At 43.6% G+C, this 22,976-nt stretch overlaps 1 protein-coding gene across 3 annotated transcripts in view; it reads left to right on the top strand.

Annotated features, from left to right (window-relative positions):
- Positions 1-17,461, top strand: part of VPS39 (VPS39 subunit of HOPS complex) — a 44,435-nt gene extending 26,974 nt beyond the window's left edge. For 2 of the 3 annotated variants that reach the window (XM_034769155.1, XM_034769156.1), the window contains 13 exons: positions 928-1,071; positions 1,752-1,893; positions 2,289-2,375; positions 4,179-4,252; positions 4,956-5,054; positions 5,355-5,472; positions 7,561-7,689; positions 8,287-8,389; positions 11,195-11,240; positions 11,847-11,996; positions 12,200-12,334; positions 12,624-12,715; positions 15,223-15,298. In XM_034769155.1, coding sequence (XP_034625046.1) covers positions 928-1,071; positions 1,752-1,893; positions 2,289-2,375; positions 4,179-4,252; positions 4,956-5,054; positions 5,355-5,472; positions 7,561-7,689; positions 8,287-8,389; positions 11,195-11,240; positions 11,847-11,996; positions 12,200-12,334; positions 12,624-12,715; positions 15,223-15,298 — 1,395 coding nt within the window. Of the gene's footprint in view, positions 1-927; positions 1,072-1,751; positions 1,894-2,288; positions 2,376-4,178; positions 4,253-4,955; positions 5,055-5,354; positions 5,473-7,560; positions 7,690-8,286; positions 8,390-11,194; positions 11,241-11,846; positions 11,997-12,199; positions 12,335-12,623; positions 12,716-15,222 lie in introns of all 3 variants that reach the window. The other variant, XM_034769154.1, reaches the window with a different exon arrangement.
- Positions 17,462-22,976: the final 5,515 nt, after the last annotated feature.

Genomic DNA, 22,976 nt, shown 5'->3' with positions numbered 1-22,976 from the left:
ATTTATAGGGCCAAGCTATTTTGGTAAAGATAAAAAAAACAGAACTTCAGCTAGCGTGCAATCAGTGGCGCTATACCAGCTGAGAATTTGGCTGGTTTCTATAAGGTACTTACAATGCTGACAAACTTTGATAGTTTACTTTTCTAGACTTAAATAATTAAAAGTAGTGATTAAATGTTACTTTTTCTATTCATAGATTTATTCTCACTAGTTTGTGACATGCTGGCCTATTAAGGGTAGATGGTGAAAGACACCACCCAAAGGAGCTGGACATTTGCGCTTTTTTCTTAAACAAAAATCTTAAATTTTTCTTAAATGTCAAATCTTAAATTTTCATAAAACTTAGTTAATGTAGATTAACAGTAGGCTTCTCAGATTAATTGGTGGTGTAAAATTAGTATACTTTGGGGACTACTCCTGTCATGGTGTGATATGGAAGGTGAAATTAGTTGAGGCCCTCGAGCTAAAAGTTCCCTGGCATAAACTGGGAAGGACTGGAGGCAAGCTATTTTCAGGGAGTAATCATCCGTTCTGTAATGCCCTTCCTCTTTGACCACTAGAGAACAAATATATTGACCAATAGATTACACTGCAGATGAAGCTTATTTGCCCAGGCTTTTCCCGGACAAGAGGGTTGGCAGAGCAAGCAGAAGTGGGTGGTGGCAGAACTTTGTTTGTGGGGACACTTGCGCTCTGGACACTAGATCCGATTTTATGGGTTTTAGTAATTAAATCTTTGAAATGCACCTAGATTTATGGATGGACACCTCTTAAATCTAAATTGAGATACTTGTGGAGGGACAGTTGCTGGGTGTGTATAATGCATTATAATTAAGAGGGTTTAGGTTGGCCTATGTTTTCCTTTGGAATTGTATTAGAGGGATGGTGGAATAAAATACTTTTAAAATCTCATTCTATGTTCTGCAGAAAAGAAGTCAGCTGGTAAAGAAGTTAAATGACTCAGACCACCAGTCCAGCACCTCACCCCTCATGGAAGGAACACCCACCATCAAATCCAAAAAGAAGTTGCTCCAAATCATTGACACCACCTTGCTCAAGTGTTACCTACATGTGAGTTCCCTGCCTAACCTAGCGAGCCTATAAAAATCTATAAAAAGTAAACTCCATTAGGAGTTTGGGGTGGGGAAAATTGGAAGACAGGATAAGGAATAGTTTCATTTGAGGTTGTTGAAGTGAACATCTGTCCTTCATGGACTAAGGTGCTTTGTGGAACTTAATTTCATCTCATCTTATTTCTTCGTTAGCAGCAGACAGCTTCACCGAACTTGGCAAGCATATCTGTTTACTTCCCTGGATTTGTAAGGTTGCCTTTCCTTAAAAAAGAGCAATGTTCTGTTTTGAACTATAGAGAAATACCTACATATTTGTAAGCATGCTTGTCTCTTATTGCTGTGCTTAACTAGAGGGAGACAGTTGTCTGAGACTATTACACCTGAAGTTAATGTTTCTCAACAGCTGGCCTCCACCATAGTGAGTAAAAAAGTGCTGGTATATAGGCCACTGGCTATCTGCTTGCTCACTGAACACCGAAGTTAAACTGCATGTAAAATGGACAGAGTAGAGGACTCGCTTTCAAATGTTAAAATCCCACTTCTTGTGCCATAATGGATGTTTTCTCTTTTCTGGATCTCCACCCCTTCCTGTGTTCTTGATTATAGTGTTGGACACTATGAGCCTGAGTATACAGTTCATGAATCTGAAACCTCTAAATGCCCTTCCCTTTCTTGCAGACAAATGTAGCTCTGGTAGCACCGTTGCTACGTCTGGAGAACAATCACTGCCACATAGAAGAGAGTGAGCATGTACTGAAGAAGGCACACAAGTACAGTGAGCTGATAATACTGTATGAGAAGAAAGGGCTGCATGAAAAAGGTAAGTGAGGAAGGAAGAAGGGTGAATGGAGTGCACACTTCTGCTGTACATCTTAACCCATCCCTTGTGGACAAGAGTCTGTTTATCCATTCTTAAACTAACAGTATTTCAGAATGGCCTACCCATTGTAGCAGTCTCTTGATTAAATAATTATTTGACTTTAGGCAATTAACAGGGATAAATACTCGAGTATGTCCTTGCCAAGAGCTGCTTGTGTAGCAAAAAGTTGACATGTAAAAATCATTTTTCCTGATCTGCTGCATTGGTTAAACTAATGGGGAGCACACTTTGTTGGCCTGCTCTCCCAGGAACACGAGTTCTCAGTGAATGCAGGAAGCTGCTTTCTAAATTTAAGGATAATCCCCATGGAATTGATCTCTTACTTCTACTAAAAGCTCTGCAGGTGCTAGTGGATCAATCAAAGAAAGCCAACTCACCTTTGAAGGGCCATGAAAGGACAGTGCAGTATCTACAGCATTTGGGTGAGTGCAGACCGGGGGTAAGTGGGAATCTCTCTTTTAAAGGGACGCCTCTAACCCTCATTACCTAGATTCTTTTGTGAATTTTCATAAATTGCAGAGATGCCAACCATCCATATTTTCTGTAATCCTCCCTCCCAATTTGTACATGTAGTTACAAAATTACTAATTCTGGTTTAAATCTATGAATTTTGCAAACACACACATTTTTATATGTATAACATATAAAGTGCGTGCAAGCATCAGTCACTCACCACCCTCGTTCAGATGAACACCGCAAGTAGTGCCATGGCTGCAAGGGGCTTTCTGCTCCAGCACCCATGTGGTGCAGTAAGGGCCTGATAGAAAGCAAACCGTGGCAATTTTGAATGGGTTAGGGTGCTGTTGGGTTATGGTAATGCGCTCTGGGTACCTAGAATGCGCCAGGGGATTCCACATAGGGCCGTTAAAGTGCAACACGCAACATGAGGCTTGGGTAATGAATCTGTTCCCCAAACCCCCTGACAATGGCTTGTTTTCTGGCTGACCCTTAATGCACACTCTGTGGGAGAGAAGCCAGAGGGGCAAAAGAAGGCAGAGGAAGAGAGGATACATGACAGGAGGGTCATCCTGGAAAGGAGGTCCAGGCCTGGGCTGGCCAAGGTAATGAAGGGCCCTAGGCAGAGTCAGAGGGCAGCTTTCTTAAGGCCAGTATTCCCCTTCTGCCTGTTTTGATGGAAGGATGTAACCAGGGGGGCAACTCTTGGCCACAGATGGAGGTAGGGGCAGAGGTCCCTGTTTCTGGGAGGGAGGCACGGGGGAAAAAGAGGTCAGGACTATGCAAAGGAAGGAACCTCATATAAACGTGCATGCCTCTGGGGGTGGGGCGGGGGTTGCCCCTCAGGAAAATTTTGGTTGCACCTTTGATGGGGGGGATATTGCCATGGGAGGAAGCAGGCGTGGTTGTGTGTTTTTTGGTATGCTGCAGTGACTCGCCCCAAAGTTCACCAGCCACTGCTGTTAATCAAAATGACAGATGTGGGTGATTTTAAAAATGAGTGAGGATATCACCAAAATCATGGTTTGACCTGGTTGTGGCTAATGATGTTTATTGTTACTAAATGTCACTTCATCTTGAGTACTGTTATTACTCTGATATGCACAGAAGTGCTTCTAATATGGATTAGATGCGTTAAGGCGCTACTCCAGACTCCCATCTGTATTTGGCTTCCCAACTTTGGCAGTTGGCACAGGTCCAAGCAACTTCCCTATTGCTCCCTAACTTTTTTCATAAACATCCCTAAGATTCAGAGCAAGGTTGGCATCTCTGAGATTATAAGGTCAGAAGCGTTGTGACCATCTAGTCTGATATAGCATAGGCCTTAGGACTTCCATGAAATAATTCCTGTTTAAAGTAGACAATATTTTTTTAGAAAAATTTTAAAATTTCCAGTGATGAAGAATCTACCACAACCCATGGCAAGTTGTTCCAATAGTTAATTACTCTGTTTTATTTTAAAAGAGCATCTTATTTGTCTAAATTTTGTTACTTCAGTTTCCAGCCATTGGATCTTGTTTTTCTTGTGATTGTATAAGACTAATGGTACCATAGTATCTGGCTGACTTGATTTTCAAGTGGGAGCTAGCTGAATAGCAAACTGGGGCCTTAGCACAGAATTTGCTCTCTCTAATTCAAGCTCTGTTTTTTCTTAAATCAAACTTCTTGCATCTCAGGTTGTGAAAATATTTCACTATGCAAATCACTGCTTGTGCAGGACCTGGTAATTCAGATAGTGGTGAGTGTTATTACTTTGGTTCTTGTTCCAGGCACAGAAAACTTGCACTTGGTGTTCCTCTATTCCACGTGGGTGCTCAGAGACTTTCCTGATGATGGTTTGAAGGTAAGAGTTGCTACATTAGATATATCTTTCATCTGGCTATTGATACCATTAGTATAGCAGCAGTTGTTTGTCCATGTCCTCAGAAGCCTGGGTAGAGATTGGAGTCCAATTATTACATTGCACTGGAGTTCAATGGTATAGTTTTTCACTTACGTTCAGTGCAGAAATTATCTTTCTAGTAATGGAAGCAGGTAGATAAAGCATTCCTACGTGTTTCCTTATATAGCCTTCTACTTGAAGATGAGCATGTGGAAATAGTTTCACTACAACTAAAGCGTCACATCCATGCAGTTCCCTCTGCACAGGGGGCTTTTGCTGTAACCAGCAATAAGGGCCCTATATAATGTTACTATTAATGATATTTTGTGGTTGCACATAGTTTCATATGGTATATTTAAATACCAACTATAACTTATGCTCTTGTTTTTCATTCCTTCTCTGCTGCAGCTTATGGTGGTAGAACACAAGCTTAATGCACTTTTTAATAGGCAATGTATGTGATAGCAATGGAGAGTGTTGCTGCTCATTCCAGATACAAGGCAGTGCCAAGTGGGTGAATCTGCTGCTATCATTCTTCAGAGAGCTCCCATATTTGATTTGAGGGCTTGTGTGTTGCAATACCTCTGACCCTTATGCCTCAGAAGAATGAGATGACACTCTACATTTTAAAAATCAATCTCTGAATAGAAATTTTGTTTGGCAGATATTTACAGAAGACCTTCCTGAAGTAGAATCCTTGCCTCGAGACAAAGTACTCAACTTCTTGATAGAAAGCTTTAAAAGCCTGGCCATCCCTTACCTGGTAAGAACTTGTAGTGAAAAAAGTGCTGCTAATTTAACATGTCTATATCAAGCTTCTGCTCTTGAGTGTTGAATCTGAAATTTTGTGAAGAATACTAAGTTCAGCATGAGGTGAAATAAACAAAATATACAGTTGTTAGGAGATGAAAAGCGAGTGGGACTCGAGAGCCATTTTTGACATTCCTAAATGGTGGTCAATGGAGAAAAGTGTGGAACTGTTGATAGACTGCACTGAATCACTTTCTGAAGGAAGAGGAAGCATTTTTTGATGAACTTGTGAACTGTGTGTTTATGTTCACAGGAACACATCATCCATGTTTGGGAGGAGACGGGCTCAGAATTCCACAATTGTCTGATCCAGCTGTACTGTGAGAAGGTGCAGGGATTAATGAAGGAATATCTCAGCTCCTTCCCTACAGGTACTTCTAACCATGCTCTGCCTTGCCTTGCAACAGGCAGTGACACAGGAAGGGGAGATTGCAGAGCACACTGGCTAGACGTTGCCTTAGAAGTCTCTTGGAAATGTAGGGGTGAAATGGACCTCAACTGGTTATCTGGTCCATCCTCTTTGCTGAGGCAGGATCATGTATACCTAGATCATCCCTGATAGGTGTTTGTCTAACCTGTTTTTAAAAACCTGCAAAGATGGATTCCTCCGCCTTTTTTTTTTTTTTTTTTTTTTTTTTATCCTTGTTTCAGTGCTTAACTATTCTTACAGCTAAAAGCTTTCCTAATATCTAGCCTAAATCTCCCTTGCTGCAGATTAAGCCCATTACTACTTCTCCGAGTCCACTAAAGGCAGGACAACAGTTATCATACTCTTTATAACAGACCTTAACATACTTGATGACTGTTATCAGGCTCTCCCTCAGTTTGCTTTTCTCAAGACAAAACACGCTTTCCTCATAGGTCAGGTTTTCTAAACCTTTTATCATTTTTGTTGCTCTCCTCTGAACTCTCTCCCATTTATCCACATCATTCTTAAAGTGTGGGACCAATTCTACAATGTATCCAGGTCCTTCTGAATTCCAGTCCTGTCCTCCAAAATGCTTGCAACCCCTCCCATCTTGGTGTCATCCACAGATTTTATAAACCAACTGTCTACTCCATTATTCATGTCACTAATGATTTAAATTATAGGTTCTCTTTGCTAGTGCACTTCCTAGGAAAAAGAGCACAGCATGCTTCTAATATGGGATGAAGGGAGTACAATAGTGGTGAACTTACATGGAGCTTTTAGTTTCGTGTGTTAAAGGAAATTCTAGGAAGCAATGAGAAACTTTTTTTTCTTTTCATGGTTGTGTGGAGTTGACACTACCCTTTCCTGAATTCTGGGGTTTGGGAAAGAGAGGCTTTCTGCTTCATTATCAAGTGGTCCAAAAAAGGAGACCATAGTCCTCCAACTCCCTAAGAAGAACAGGAGTACTTGTGGCACCTTAGAGACTGACAAATTTATTTGAGCATAAGCTTTCGTGGGCTACAGCCCACTTCATCAGATGCATAGAATGGAACATATAGTAAGAAATATATATACCTACAGAGAACATGAAAAGGTGGAAGTAGCCATACCAACTGTAAGAGGCTAATTAAGATGAGCTATTATCAGCAGGAGGAAAAAAAACTTTTTTGTAGTGATAATCAAGATGGCCCATTTTAGACAGTTGACAAGAAGGTGTGAGGATACTTAACATGGGGAAATAGATTCAATATGTGTAATGACCCAGCCAGTCCCAGTTTCTATTCAAACCCAAGTTAATGGTATCTAGTTTGCATATTAATTCAAGCTCAGCAGTTTCTTGTTGGGATCTATTTTTGAAGCTTTTCTGTTTCAAAATTGCCACCTTTAAGTCTGTTACTGAGTGACCAGAGAGGTTGAAGGTTTCTCCTACTGGTTTTTTAATGTTACGATTCCTGATGTCAGATTTGTGTCCATTTATTCTTTTGCGTAGAGACTGTCTAGTTTGGCCAATGTACATGGCAGAGGGGCATTGCTGGCACGTGATGGCATATATGTTCTTTTTGCAGATACAGACTAACATGGCTGCTACTCTGAAACTCCCTAAGAGTTATTCATGCATCTTTTATTCCACATGGTCCCCAGTGCATGGAGTATTGTAAACAACATTTGACTTCTTGCAGAATAGTTTAGTGAAAAATGCTCTGTCTCCCTGTTCCCTTATGTTATTGTGGGAGAACTCATATGACACTAACTCTGACAGAGGGTCCTGTGGAAATCTCCAGAGGCAGGTATAAATCAGTATCGAGATAACAAGGTTAGTTCAATCAGGGAGGATGAGATGCTCTGCTAACAGTTGAGGTGTGAACACCAAGGGTTTCTCACCCTCCTTGCATCTGAAGAAGGGAGCATAAGCTTTCGTGGTTAAGAACCTCACAATACTTCTGTTAGTCTTAAAGGTGCCACAGGACCCTTTGTTACTTTTTACAGATTCAGACTAACACGGCTACCCCTCTGATACTTAACTCTGACAGTTTTCTCTCCCTCACAGATAAAATTCCAGTGCCTGCTGGAGAGGAGGAAGGAGACCTGGGGGAGTATCGGAGAAAGCTGCTCTGTTTTCTTGAGATTTCTAGCTGCTATGAACCTAGTCGTCTCATCAGTGATTTCCCCTTTGATGGTGAGTGCTAGTCATGCTCTAGCTTCCTTCAGCTTGAGGTCTGTTTAGTTTCATGTTGCACAACAATATCTTTCTGTGCTCGCCTTCCTGTTTATAGTAACTGAAATGGAAAAGAACTATTAGTTGCCAATCATTGTTGCATGCACCAGTGTTGGCTGTTTGGGCTTTGTGACAGGTATAGTGGGATTCCCCTCTGGGTCTGTGGTGGGATAAGACGAGCTGCTGATTGACTTCTCTTTTAAATTTATACTGTAACCTGTAGATGAGCTTGGATTGCTCCAGACCAGTAATGGCCCTTGAAGCATCCTATGCACATTGCTAAGAATTCCAAGCATGTTCAATAAAAAAGGTGGTGGGGGGCACTGGCAAAAATAGTTCAGGAGCCAGGAAAGTGATAGTATTTGACCTGGTCAGACACCACCGATAGATCATCTAGTTAGTAGTCTCTGACCTTCTGTTCATGCCACAATTTATATTTTTCTCCTGCTTTTCACTCCTGTCCCCATGCCATTCAGTTCCTGGGTCTGTTGTTGTAGTGGAGCTTGAATATTCCCTTTTCTGTGGCAGGCCTGATTATTCCTTTATGTTCCCCTCTAGGCCTCCTAGAAGAACGTGCCCTGCTGTTGGGTCGTATGGGGAAGCATGAACAAGCCCTCATTATTTATGTCCACATTCTGAAGGATACCAAAATGGCTGAAATGTAAGCCTCTCCCTCAATGTCCATTTTTTTGCAAGGTTTTTTTTTTAAATAGCTTCTCCAACCATTGCTGCTTCATGTCTCTGTGGGTGGGGTGGGGTTGTTAAATGTTATATGTGCACTTAGAACATGATAGGTATTGTAACCTTTTTGATCTCTCATACCTGCCACGCTTGTTAGTTAGGATTCTCCCTGTGCGCCTTCTGATCACAGCTAGCATCCCCGCATTTCTTGGGGCTTGGCCTTCCCATGCTGTTGCATTTGTCAGTGCCTCAAGCCAAGTACCTGTTTCTTTACTTGGGCTCCCATCAGTCTTGAATAGCAGAGCAGTCGCTCACAGGCTTTTAGTTTTTCACCCTGTAATCTAAGCACTTCCTGTTGTCTCTTAGCTTGTGCCCTATTATTACTTGTTGCTTTCTCTTTGTTTAGCTATGAACAGCTCTCATTAGGGTTAATATTAATCTTCTACTGCAATATTCTTCCTTAATTAGAAGGAACTACGTTAGCAAGGAGATTCTTTTCCATTAGCAGTTGATGGTAGTTAAACAGCATGTTTATTATGATGGGGCCTAAGAACCAATTGAGAGTGAGGCCCCATTGTGCTAGCACTTCACAAAGGCAGAACAGCAAACAGTTCCTGCTCTGATCTTACAATCTAAATAGACAAGACAGAGGCTAGGGGAAAGCATACAACACAAGCAGAGGAAGCACTGTCATAATTGTTCCATTTTTTTTTTTGGCAGCAGGCAGGAGAGAGGGGTTAGTTGGGAGGGGCGGATAAGTTGCATAAAAAGAAAAGGGAAGGTGGTGAGGGGGACGGGTATGGAGTGAAACTGAGGTTAAGAGAATGGGAAAATGTGAGGGCTGGAACAAACAGGCAATCAGCACATGGCAGAGAAATTTCAGTCAAAACTGTGGAAAGTTCTCTGCATGACTAAAGGTCCCTGCCTTGGCTGCTTTTGCAGTTGCTCCTGTGGGCTTTAGTTCCTTGCAGTGTTCCTCTGCAGTTTTTCCCTGGGGTCTCCTGGTGAGGGAGAGGTCCCCATTTGAGTCCAGATGGTGCTGTGGAAGGGGTGGCCCAGCTAGGGCCACATTTTACTCACTCTCGTGCAGTAGTCCCTGCTTTGTCTGCTGCTGCAGCTGCTCCTACTAGGTGAAATCGATGGCTGATTCCTCTCTCTATTTTTGAACAAATTCAAAGCATTTGGGTGAAAATACAACTAAGCAGCACCTAGATATTGGCAGGTGTTCTTCAAAGGGTTTCTTTGTACTCCTCACTTAGTCGTCTCAGTTAACGTTGTTTTGTTGTTCTGCTGATCAGTTAGGGAACATGCTCGTTTAAAGTTGTGCCAATGCTCCCTTATAACATTGTTTGGCAACCGCTTGCTTTGTCCACTGCTTGCAGGAAGAGCAGCCCATTGCAGCTAGCTGGTGGGGGCTTGGAACCAGGGTGGATGGGCACCCCCCCATCAGCTCCCTGCTCCCCTAAGTTCCCTGTGCGGCAGCCACCCAGCAGGCTACCAATTGCCGGCAGTTCAGCTGTCCCTCCCCCCACTGCCATGTGCTGCTCCTCCCCTCTGCCTTGGAGCTGCTCCCCGGAGCCTCCTGCTTGCTGTGCAGGGTGGGGGGGGAAGAGAGGGCTAATGTCAGGGTGTTCGCCTTCCCCCTGCTCCTGCATCCAGTTTACTCCATCTTCCATAGAGCGGTGGGGGGGACACGACAGGGCTCGGGACGGAGGGAGCTTCGTGGCAGCAGCTGCCATTTCAACTTGCTGATCTACTTAAAAAGGCAGTGTACTTAGAGTGGGGTCAGCGTACTTAAAGGGGTAATGCGCATCTCTCTCTCACACACGGTGTGTGTCTCTGTCTGCCATGCTATCTTCCTTCCCTCCATTTGTGCTGTCTTGTAGAGTGTGAGGCTACGTTAACAACATTGAGTTAATCCTTGAGGGCTCAGCCAATTGCTAGTTCATCATTTAGCAGTATGGCATTCCCTGGGAAATTTCCCACCCTCTGACTTCACCACCTCAACCAAGCTTCACAATCATCATTGCTGTGTACCAGTACTAAATTGTTTAAAATGGGTGTGTGTGTATGTGTATAATTTTATTTTTTTATATATATATATATATATATATATATATAAAAATAAAATATTAAATTTGTCTGGTTGAAAAAAATTTCCCTGCAACTTAACCCCCTATATTTACATTAATTCTTATGGGGAAATTGGATTCGCTTAACATCATTTCGCTTAAAGTTGCATTTTTCAGGAACTCATTCCTCACATTGCATTCCTCACTTAACATTGTAGTTACTGTAGCTAGACATGGGGGCTGTTAAACCGAACTTTGTGCATTCCTCTTCAGGTAATACCTATTGGGAGGCATTCACCCTGCTGTGTGCTGATCAGGCACCTCTTTTTTATATTTTAAATTCTGTTACTATTCATTGGCCTGTTACCCCAGGATTTCTCTGTTTATTTCCTTGGCTGCATTGATAGTCAACCTAAGTCAGGTTTCTCAGATGTTTGTTTTTGTGTGTTTACACCCCAGAACTCAATTCACTGTCTATTTCAAATTTAAATATCTTGGACTGACACAAGTATTTTTAAAAAGTTTTAAAATCTCCCCTTTTTACCAGCATCACATAGTTGAGAATGAAAAGTGCCCCTCGTAAATGCTCTGCTCTACTTTTAGTACATGTTCTGTATTGCTGAGGCTGTCCAAATTGTTAATACTTATAGCTTGTGTGGATTTATTGGTTTACAAGACAGTCCCACATTTCATTTACTTCACGTCTGTTGTAGGTACTGCCATAAACACTATGATAGAAGCAAAGATGGCAACAAAGATGTGAGTAGCTTTATGTCCATATTCTTGTTGTTGATGTGAGTGATACGTGAATTATAACTATTATCTCCATATTCAGCCAATTTAAAGTAGACCTATGTTTGCTCAGAACTTCTCAGGGGCAGGGTCCTCTGTATCATCTTCTACTATTGAGGAACTTGTACATTTTTCACAACTTCTCTCCTGTTTGGAATGTTGCTGGGTTGTAGGAAATGGCTGAACTTTTTCATTGGCCAACAATTCTGTTTTACAAGTAGGAATAGAATCCAGTTCTGTCCCTCTGGGCTGTGTTGATGCTGCTAACAAGAATAAAAAGTAGTAAAACTTGCTACTTACTAAAGACAACAGATGAGTCTGAATACACGCAACAGAGCTGTAGAATAAGGAGGTTCAAATTTTAATATCTAAAACTTGTTCTGTGCTGAAGGCTTGGAAATTAATCAATGCACAAACTTGTTCAGGAGACAAGCTGCTTAACACTAATAGATTTTAAATCTGTATCAAAATCCCTACTTGCCAATGCCATGGTGTATTGCAGAATTAGCCCTGTAACGGTTAGAGTTCAGTGGTGTCTGTTTGCTATACTTCAGTCTTTATTGTGTGAAACAGGTGTATCTGTCTCTGCTCCGGATGTATCTATCCCCACCTAGTGTTCATTGCCTGGGGCCAATCAAGATGGAACTGTTGGAGCCTCAAGCCAATCTCCAGGCTGCCCTGCAGGTTTTAGAATTGCACCACAGCAAATTAGATACTACCAAGGTAAGGATTCCTTCCTTTATAGGTGGTGGTATGGATAGTTGCTATATCTTGAATTACAATGAAAAACACAGGAGTTAAGGGTAGGCCCTGGGAGCAGATCCTAAAAGTATCTAGACCAAAAATAAATGGGACTGAGATTCATTTTATTCTTTTTCCTACCATATCCCTTTGTCTTTCTTACAACTTGTCCTTGTCCCTTCTAGGCTATAAACCTGCTCCCAGCAAATACTCAAATTAGTGAGATTCGAATCTTCCTAGAAAAAGTCCTTGAAGAAAATGCCCAGAAGAAGCGATTCAACCAAGTACTCAAAAATCTTCTCCATGCAGAATTCCTGAGGGTTTGTACCCACCTCTTTCATCCTCATTTATCAGAGTGAATTTTCAAAAGTTCTGTTAAATGGAAAGACGGTAAAAAATTGAGCTCTTCATTACCAGTACAGGAAACTTGTCCTCTAGATGGTGGTGTAGTGTAGCCAAGATTACTAAATGCACACTAATCAGCAAATCATAACTCTGGCATTTCAGGATAGAGGGAAACTAAAGGTAGTTAAAAATACTATCCTTCTGTCTATTCAGACTAGAAAGGTGTAGCATTACATTGCTTACCACATTTCCATTCTCCTACAGGTTCAGGAGGAGAGGATTTTGCATCAGCAGGTGAAGTGTATCATCACAGAGGAAAAAGTGTGCACTGTGTGTAAAAAGAAGATAGGAAACAGGTGAGTAATACTTCCTGGGAGAGCATTCTTCCTAAAGAGGCTGTGGTACAAAAACAAATTAGTCTGGCTTATTTTTGCAGAGCAGTAAGTATGTGTAAATCCAGGAGCAAACAACTGAGGGAGAACTTTCAGAAGTGTACAATGAATTGGAAACTGTAATCTTAGCAGAGTGGCTGGAAAAAATGCCAAACCTCTTGATGCCTATGACGAAAGAAAATGAACTGCAAAAATAACTTCTCTTGGATTTTCAAGCCTCCAGTATAGACCCAGTAAAGCAATTTCAAGTTTCATGAGGCTTTTCTTCCAATGATGGAGCAAGCAGTTGATATGCTGACCTCACCTGAGATGTTGTCTGCAGAGCTCAGAACTCTGTGCAGAGTGGATGATAAGAACTATAAAAAGTTGTTTTCCATCCTGGAATCTGAAAGCTCTTTGTAAACAGGTACAATTGGGTCCATGTGGAGTGGCTCTCATTGGGGTTAATTTAATTAATGGAGATATCCTATCTTCTGGAAGGGACCTTGAAAGGTCATAAAGTCCAGCCCCCTGCCTTCACTAGCAGGACCAAGTACTGATTTTGCCTCAGATCCCTCAGTGGTCCCCTCAAGGATTGAACTCACAACCCTAGGTTTAGCAGGCCAGTGCTCAAACCACTGAGCTATCCCTCCCTCCATTGCACCAGGTAGCTGGTGCAACCACCAGGGCAAGAAACAATTCCCCTCCCCCATCCATCCATCTACTCTCTATTTAGGTAACAAGGATGCCACCCCGAGATTAAGGGCAGGGGAAGCAATTGCTAGTCACTTCTGCTTCTAGAAGAAAAAAGGTCCACAGCCCAGTAACAAGTCCATCTAAACATCCCATACACAAAACCAGCCTCCTGGTTTTGCACATGGCTTCTTTATATAAATCTTTATAGGTGGTCTCTCAGTTTTGAAAGTATAATGTATATAATATAAAGGCTTTGTAAATCTGAAACCTTAAGTATGGTGATGGCTACTTTGTGCCTCCAAAATCAACCTGTACCTTATGTGCCAATGACGTTAATGCATCTGAGCGGCAGCAATGGTTTTATTTGTGTCAAAACTTCCGATAATTATTCTCCTCCCACCATTTTCATCCCTGGAGTTTTCAGGAAGAAATCAGGCTGATGTGGAGCAGAGACTTTGTTTCCTTCTCTCGCCCAGTTCAGTGCGTCAGCTCCAAACTAAATCTTATCTATCACCTAACAACCTTTAGCTACTGTTACTGGTGGTGGGATTAATCCCCTCTAAAACATGACCGATATTCAGAATCTGGTGGGGAATAGATCTCTCTCTGCTTGCTGCTTTAATGAGCACAGTCAGCTGTCTCTGAGAGCACTGAATTATTGGTATGCATTGATCCAGTTTTCCCTGTTAAGTATGATCTCGAAGTACTGGGTGAAGGTAGGGTTAGTGTAAGCATGCAGGATTCACCCCTGCAGCCCCTCCTGCTGGTCTCTGTCGGGAATTAGCTCTCCAGCCGTCGGAGCACCCTCTGCAGGCCGGTGATCCACCTTACCGCTGGCCCCGTGTCCCTCCCAGGACCTCGGTGCCCCTTTCTCTGGGGTGCTGCCCCTCTGGCAGTAACCTCAAATCTCAGGGTCTCCCTTCCCAGGAGAACCCCCACCCTCTATCCCCACCTCGCCTCAGTCTTAGCTACTGCTAGTCACCACTTAGCCCCTGTTCACCGGGGCAGACTGCAGTGTATCAGTCACTCATCACAGGCAAGGGGGGTTTGCACCTGCTGCTTCTACCGTGCCTACCCGTGGGCTGCCTCCTGCAACCCAAGTGCCCCCTTGGCCTTACCCTAGGCCTGCAGCCTGGGGCTTTCCTAGGCCAGAGCTCCCAGGCTCCCTTAGCCTTTCCCCAGCCCTGCTCCACTCTAGGCACTTGGTTAAGCTCCCTGCAGCCAGGTCCTTCTCTCTCTGAACACAGAGAGAGACTATCTGCTTGAGCTCCTGGTTCAAGCCTTTATAGGGCCAGCTGGGCCCTGATTGGGACGTGGCCCCAGCTGAGCCTGCTTCCCACTCAGCTTGGGCTGTTCTCCCAGCCCTCTCCCAGGGCTGGTTTTAACTGTCAGGGCTGGAGCGGGTAGCCACCCCCACACAGTTAGTATAGACTATGTGCTTCGTTTTGGGAAAGTTGGTCATTTGGATCATACCAGACTTAGAAAAGTGATCATGTTAAAATCGCACTTTGTGGTTCCATGTTTGTATAGCAGTTACTTCCAAATCAAACTTAGCTAACTAGCATTTTTGAGTCACGCTGCTGCAAAGTCCAGCTAAATTCTTTGCTTGGGACATCACCAATAAAACTGATGCTATAATTGAAACTTAGTCAGGAATTCTCTTCATTAAGAAAATAGCAGTCTTATGGAGTCACTTTTCTGACTGTAACAAAAATCAAACTTGTATAGTGAACAGGGAAAACTGTGTATTGATTATACTGACATTTGATCTTGTGTGCTATTCTGTTTCTTCACAGTGCATTTGCCCGATACCCTAATGCAGTAGTTGTGCACTACTTCTGCTCCAAAGAAGTCAGTACGGCAGACACCTGAAACATGTTGCCATACATTAGATGGACTGCATTAGCCACAACACTCGCATGAAATACAGAAGTGAAGACTTGTTTGGGAAAATTGATGCTCTGGAGTTTTGAGGCATGTTGCTAGGAACATCTTACAAATAGTTTGTACCCAGCGTCTCTCTGGAATGACTCTACCTACGACTTGGCAGTACTGACTTATTCGAAAATTGACTTTTTAGCTGTTAAATTGCTGGCAACTATATATACCTCTTAACACACCAAGATGAGGAAGAATGGAAAATTGATCAGCAATGAGCTTGTATTGCACTCCAAACCTTGCAGCCTAGTTTCTGAACACTTCTATGGTGTTTACCAATGAGGGCATGTTTTAAAGTGTATATTAGTATAAAAAAAATTCTATTCAGGTAAAAACTTCTTGATCTGACCTTGTTTGTGGCTCATTCTAATATTCCTCAAAAGGCAAAATCCTTGAAAAGTCACTGCAACTGTATTAACACTGTATTGAAATCTACTTTTATCCACCAAGTTGGGGGAGGGAGGGAGCAAGCAAGAGGATGAGAGGCTCTTGTGCCTGATACTTGAACAATTGTCTGATTTCACCTTTCTCCGAATGTTGGGAATAACTAGATGTTGAACAAAGGAACTTTTATCTTTGATGCCAAGAGTGCTTATCTCCCCTTCTGATACACAGAAGTTCCACAGGAGTTAGTCACACACTATAGGCTTCACTGCTAAGCATTTATTTTCCCCTTTTTGACTTTAGTTTGTTAGAGGTATGTAAATATGAATTAGCTCACACACTGTTTGCACTATGTACAGTCACTTCCAACATGAGTGGATGCTTTTGAGAAGCAGCAACAACTATCTGAAGAAGGGAAGCTCTCACTTGCACTTGTACCAAAAAGAACACTCCCTGAAAGTAGTACTTTTGACAGGGACTGAAATGTATCTCTTGCTTGAGTTTCTAGAGCACATTTGAGATCCCTATGTATGTAAATAGCTCTTCAGTCTCTAGTTCTCTCTCCAGCATTAAAGTAAAATATAGACTGCATTTCGATGTCCCTGAGGGCTTTAGATCAACTCCCTTCTGCCCAGGCTGGTATTGTGGTTTTTTTTTTTTTTTAATTTTTCCTTTGGCCTGAGGATTCTAAATACACAAAACTGGATGCAGTATACTACTTCTTAGTCTGTAATACTTTTGTTTTATTTTTCCATGAACTTTAATCTGTAGCAAAGTTGATATAAGGGTACTTGCATGTTCACTTACTGTACAGAGAATTTGAGCAGCAGTGAATAAAGGCAGCAGTAGAACATGGTTCAGTGTAATTGAATGTGGGTAATAACATCCCAGTTTAGCCATACTTCTATAATTAAGTATTAAATGATATGGAACATGGCACACTTATTATACACATTTTCTTTTAAAATCTATCAGACTCCCCAAACAAGGAGTCGAGAAAATAAATTTTAAAAACAAACCCATCTGCCCAGGATGTCATTGAATTTCACTGTTTACATGTTTAAGTCCTTTTTTTAAACACTTTTAGCAACAGGTCTTCTGTAGGATATAATTGATCCTACCTCACCTTCACATACCCTGGTTATATAGCCTGCTCCTTCTGCCATCTGTTTTTTGTTTCAAGGCTATGGTTGCCAATAACCTTGGATGTCTTGGGTAATACTGCTGGTGGTGCCTTTCTGTAGAGGTTAGGGGAGTTCCTATGCTGAGATGAAGTTACTTTTTTAACTTTCTATTTGAACAAGAGAACCTAATACATGCTTGTATTCAATTTGCACATATTCTTTATAGTGTTTATCTACTAGTTCAGGTACAAGAGGAAGATGTTTTGGGAGTTGACAGTGAAAGAAGGGTATCAAGGTCCTAGAGTTTTTGCATACAGAAGTCAAGATCTTTCTGATATTGGTAAGGAGGATTGGTAATTCAGACTATCTGCTGCCAGTAAATCTGCACTCTCTCACAGTTGGGGTCTGTAGTGTACTCTTCTTTCACGGTGATGCTTATGTGCCTCTGTTCAGCTTTTTTGCATACATTTGCAGAGGTGTGGTTTGAGCTACAATTCTGCTGTCTGTTCTCCTCCCATGGCTTAGATTTACTAGCCATATGGAAGTTTTGTTTAAAGCAATATATTGTAATAATAAATATTGTGAACCAGTCTGTTCATTTTATTGTGTGGATGATAGTAACTAGCTGAGCTGCTCTGGATTTACATATTTTCCTTTGCTCCTATAAGAGTCAGTGACACACAGTTGACATCCCCAGTATTATTCCTATTTACCTGCTATTAGTCTTCAGAAGTCATTTCATGTTACTGAAAATAATGCAGGTGGCACTATCCTGTTTTTAAAAACCTGGGCCAAGGCCCATCTTTCTCGCCTGTTGGTTCCTGAACTTGAGCACCATCTAGAGAGCTGAGGCTCTACTATTCACTTGAATGTTTTAAAGCTCATATTTTCTATCCTTTGTTTTTTTTAAATTATGCTTTGAAAGTTGCTCCCATTCAAGAGGCATTTGCTCATGTCAGACATTCATAACTTAATTACTGAAGTTATTTTCTTTGAGCAAGACTTTATATTTTTAGCTCTTGCTGAGGTCTACAAAACAGTTTGGGAACATAGGTTTAAAGCTGGTATTTTCCAAGGTCCCACAAGAAATCTGTGGCAGAGCCAGAAATAGATAGAACCCCGATCTTCTGACTTCTCCATTCCAATGCCCTAGCCCCAAGACTATTCTTCCCCTCTGCCTTAACATTGATTGTATAATGCTATTTTTAACATGAAATAGACAATATTTCTGTGGTATAGTGTTTTTACAGGTGAACATATGTCAAGGCATTGGGAGAGAAAAATACATCAGTCCTGTCAGGAAATGTAAAAGAAATGTGTTCTGAGAAACTTTTCTGTGTCTTCATGTTTTGTGTAAAGTTGAGTGTGCTGGTGCTTAAACTTGCCAGTATCCCTTGTAATCTTAATACTTCACATACCTGTCCACAACGATTTCACTCTTGGTGCGCGTGTGCCCCAGGCACATGAGATTGGTTTCTTTTTGCCAGCTGTGTCTGTGGCCAACCTGCACCCTAAATGCCATCATGCACCACCATCTAAGGCCAGAATGGGTCCAAATGTGCCTCATTTGCCTGTACAGGTTCCATCTTAGTGCTAGAAGCAGTAAAAGTGTCTACTTTGCACACTGCCAATTTACTTACCCTTGTATATAGTAATGTAGTTAGTATAGTTGGCGGCAGTGTAGTTAATGAAGTTCTTTTTTGTGCTTGGCAAATGTGTATATATATTTCATATACTGTACATAGATAAATTTTAGTTAACCCAGGCCCCTCCTGTACAGGTATCCTAGCATCATGGCAGACGCTAAGTAGCAAGGAGCCTCTTTTATATGCTTTGATGCCCATTAATGACAGGCACTCCGCATGCTTGCTTTGTCTCTGAGAATGTCCCAGAAAGCTCTTCCATCTTGCATTTTCTCCAAGCATACCAGAGAGCAAGGGATTTGAGGCTGAAACTTTTCCTCCGATAGAAGTAGATGCAAACCTTCTCAGACGCAGAGGAGAGCTACAACCAGGACTCAGTCATCGGGTCTGTCTCTTAGAGAGCTGTGATTCCACTCCAAGCTCCCATTCTGTATCCACTCAGGCCCTATTTATCCACCATTATATTGGTGTGTCTGACAGGCAAAAAAGAGCACCAAGCCAAAGATGAGCTCAGATGCAAGCAAGAGACAGAAGGGTCGTCACCTGCGTAATTTCTCAGGCTCATACATCTAAGAGCTATAAGCCTGAGAAGTTCCAGGACTGACAGCCAAGGCAGCTTACATGGTACCCTCTAAATTAGCTGATCACACTGCCCTCGGTAATGACTCCTCTGCACTGTGTGTATATTGTGGTCCCAGTACTGATTGCTCTGTGGTATGCTCTGCCTTCATATTATCTTGGCACTGAAACCTTATCCAGTGTTGAAGGACTTTCTGATAGGCCTGATACTGGAGTCACCTCTAAGTGAAAACAAAGAGTTGATTTCCAAACCACCAGCCTTGGAGTCACCAGCACGCCAGGCTAGAGAGTTGTCTCCGTACCAACATCCGTGATACAAAAACAGGGTATAGCTGACAGGACTGCCCCTCCCTTAGGGGATGTATACTGTTTCCTCCTCTTCTGCTGAACACGGCAGAGAATCTTCTACGTGTCTACCAACCCCTTACTGGGAGTCAGGGAGTTTTTCTAGGAGAGAGTCCATGTGGGGTAATAGAGGCCTGGATTTCATAGGGACCACCATATGCTCTGACCCCACTACTCTGGCCCATTTGTGTTGTGGTATTACTGGACCACCTGGGATGTGTAACCTTACTCCAGGAAGCCTGCTTCTACTGTTTCCATGGCTAGGTCACTTCCTCAAAGAAAAGCCACTTCAGATGAGTGTGTTGGTCTAGTCACAACTTCAGAGGCAGGAGAAGTGAAGAGAAACAGCTACCAGGAGAAGAGCAGCCAAACCCTGTTGGAATAGCTGTCTCCTCACTTGAGACTGTGAAGCCATCTACCATTGGCCTCAGCTGATGAGTTTTAAGGTATTCCAGGACCTGAATCTGGTGAAATGCATGGTGGAAATCTTTTGCATCACTTTCAGAGGTATGCCTGAGAAGTGGCATAAATTTGCCCACTTTGAGCTGCAGTGGGAGGGGGTGGAATATGATTGAAAAGTGGGAATTTGGGATGGTATTCAACCAAAACATCTGCAGGGAAATTGTATCACATCTGTGCCTAAACTTAGGCCTGGTCTACACTAGGCGTTTATGTCGAAGTTAGCGCCGTTACATCGAATTAACCCTGCACCCGTCCACACCGCGAAGGTATTTAGTTCGACATAGAGGTCTCTTTAATTCGACTTCTGTACTCCTCCCCGACGAGGGGAGTAGCGCTAAATTCGACATGGCCATGTCGAATTAGGCTAGGTGTGGATGGAAATCGACGCTAATAGCTCCAGGAGCTATCCCACAGTGCACCACTCTGTTGACGCTCTGGACAGCAGTAAGAGCTCGGATGTTCTGAACTGCCACACAGGAAAAGCCCCGGGAAAATTTGAATTTGAATTCCTTTTCCTGTCTGGCCAGTTTGAATCTCATTTCCTGTCTGGACATCGTGGCGAGCTCAGCAGCACTGGCAACGATGCAGAGCTCTCCAGCACTGATGGCAGTGCAATCTCAGAATAGAAAGAGGGCCCCAGCATGGACTGATCGGGAAGTCTTGGATCTCATCGCTGTGTGGGGCGATGAGTCCGTGCTTTCCGAGCTGCGATCCAAAAGACGGAATGCAAAGATCTATGAGAAGATCTCTAAAGACATGGCAGAGAGAGGATACAGCCGGGATGTAACGCAGTGCCGCGTGAAAATCAAGGAGCTGAGGCAAGGCTACCAGAAGACCAAAGAGGCAAACGGACGCTCCGGATCCCATCCCCAGACATCCCGTTTCTACGAGGCACTGCATTCCATCCTCGGTGCGGCCGCCACCACTACCCCACCACTGACTGTGGACTCTGAGGATGGGATAGTGTCCACGGCCGGATCCTCGGACATGTTAGCGGACGGGGAAGATGAGGAAGGAGATGAGGAGGACGAGGCAGTCGACAGCGCTCACAACGCTGATTTCCCCGACAGCCAGGATCTCTTCATCACCCTTACAGAGATCCCCTACCAACCCTCCCCAGCCGTTACCCCGGACACAGAATCTGGTGAAGGATCATCCAGTAAGTGTTGTAAACATCTAAACATTTATTTGTAACAGAACATGAATATTAACAATTTAAAAAATGGGTTTCTCATGATTAGTTTGATTAACTTTACGGTTCAGTCATGGGCAGTGCAACTATTGAAAAAAAATCTAGCAATGTCCGGTTTTGCATGATTGTCCTGCCCAAGCCGCTCTACTGTTTAGTCCCTGCTACTGCAGCTACAGTAACATGCGGTCTATATGTCCGGGGATGGAGCAGAAATCCTCCTGGGACATCTCAAGGAAGCTCTCCTGCAGGTAATTTGAAATCCGCTGCATTAGGTTCTTGGGGAGAGCGGCCTTATTGGGTCCTCCGTAGTAGGACACGTTGCCGCGCCACGAGACTAGCAAGTACTCCGGAATCATTGCTTGGCACAGCATGGCGGCATACGGCCCTGGTCTTTGGAGGCTTTCCCGGAGCATTCTCTGTCTGTCGCTCTCAGAGATCCTCATGAGGGTGATGTCGCTCATGATGACCTGCTTTGAATGAGGTAGGGGAATGTTAGTGTTGGGACTGCTTTACCGTTCCTTTACAGAACTGTAACCGCTGGTTTGCAGCCACGCGGTGGAGGCGGGAGAGGGGCAGCCGAAAGGGATCGTTCCCGGGGACAGCCGCGAGGGTGTGGCACAGGAGCAGACTTCCTGCTTGCCGGATTGCTGGCAGCAGGGACCGACATTGATTTCAATGTGAAATGAGGCCATTGCTAATATTAAAGTTTTAAGCTGCCACGAATCTACGGCTTACCATGTCTGCGTGCAAGAGCAATTCCGTTGTCCTGACACGGTTCTCAAATGTGCTCTGCAAAACCCCAGACACTGAATGCGAAGGCCGAGAATTCGACCTTGTGCTGAGTGCGCATGTGATAGGTGCTGTGCATGGTCCTGTTCACAGAGAAAGACTATGTTCTTTGTTCACAACTACATTTATCTTTCTGAGGAATTCACTCCCTTTTTCCCATTCCCACAGCCCCATCTGCGACTGTCTCACAACCTAGCCTGTCATCACACTCCCAGAGGCTAGGGAGGATTAGGCATAAGAAGAAGAGGACACGGGAGGACATGTTCTCAGAGCTTATAGCCTGCTCCAGAGCCCAGGCAGCACAGCAGACCCAGTGGCGGGAGAACTTGACCCGAATGCACCAAGCCAACATGGATCGGGAGGAGAGGTGGCGTCAGGAAGACCAGCAGGCGACTCAAACCCTGCTTGGACTACTGAGAGAGCAAACGGACACGCTCCGGCGCCTTGTGGATGTTCTGCAGGAACGGAGGCAGGAGGACAGAGCCCCGCTGCAGTCCATCTCTAACCGCCCTCCCCCGCCACCAAGTCCCATACTCCCCTCACCCAAAGTGCACAGAAGGAGAGGTGGCAGAGTCCCTGCTAACTCTCACTCCACCCCTGCAGAGAGCTCGAGCAGCAGAAGGCTCTCATTCCCCAAAGTTTGACAAGTTCTTTCCTTCCCGCCTGACACAAGCCCCCGTCCAAGTTTCACTTCCCAGTTCCATGTGTAGTTGATAATAAAAAATATGTTTCTGTTAACTACTGTTTCCATCATGTTCTTTTGGAGGAGGGGGGGAAAGGGGGTTGGTAATTGGACAGGACAGTCACCTTTGGCAGGGTACATAGTCGGGGGCAGGCACAGCAGCAGGGCACATACATAGTGCAGTGATGCAGTGACTACTTACCCTGGTTAGTCTGGGAGGTTGTTTTCATGTTATGTGGTGGGGGGTGGGTTGCTCTGTGACTTTGTGGCAGGGGAGGGCAGTTAGAGATCTTAAGCGGCGGTCCTTAGGCAGGATCACAGAGCCACACAGCAGGGGATCTGTAACCGTCCTCCCCCTGCCACTAAGTCACATAGACCCCCCCATACACACAGTCCCTATCAGGAGGGGTGA

This window comes from Trachemys scripta, chromosome 4 (assembly GCF_013100865.1).
Source record: "Trachemys scripta elegans isolate TJP31775 chromosome 4, CAS_Tse_1.0, whole genome shotgun sequence".
Taxonomy (NCBI): Eukaryota; Metazoa; Chordata; order Testudines; family Emydidae; genus Trachemys; species Trachemys scripta.
The sequence above is the reverse complement of the archived record's forward strand: the minus strand, read 5'-3'. Positions and strand labels throughout refer to the sequence as shown.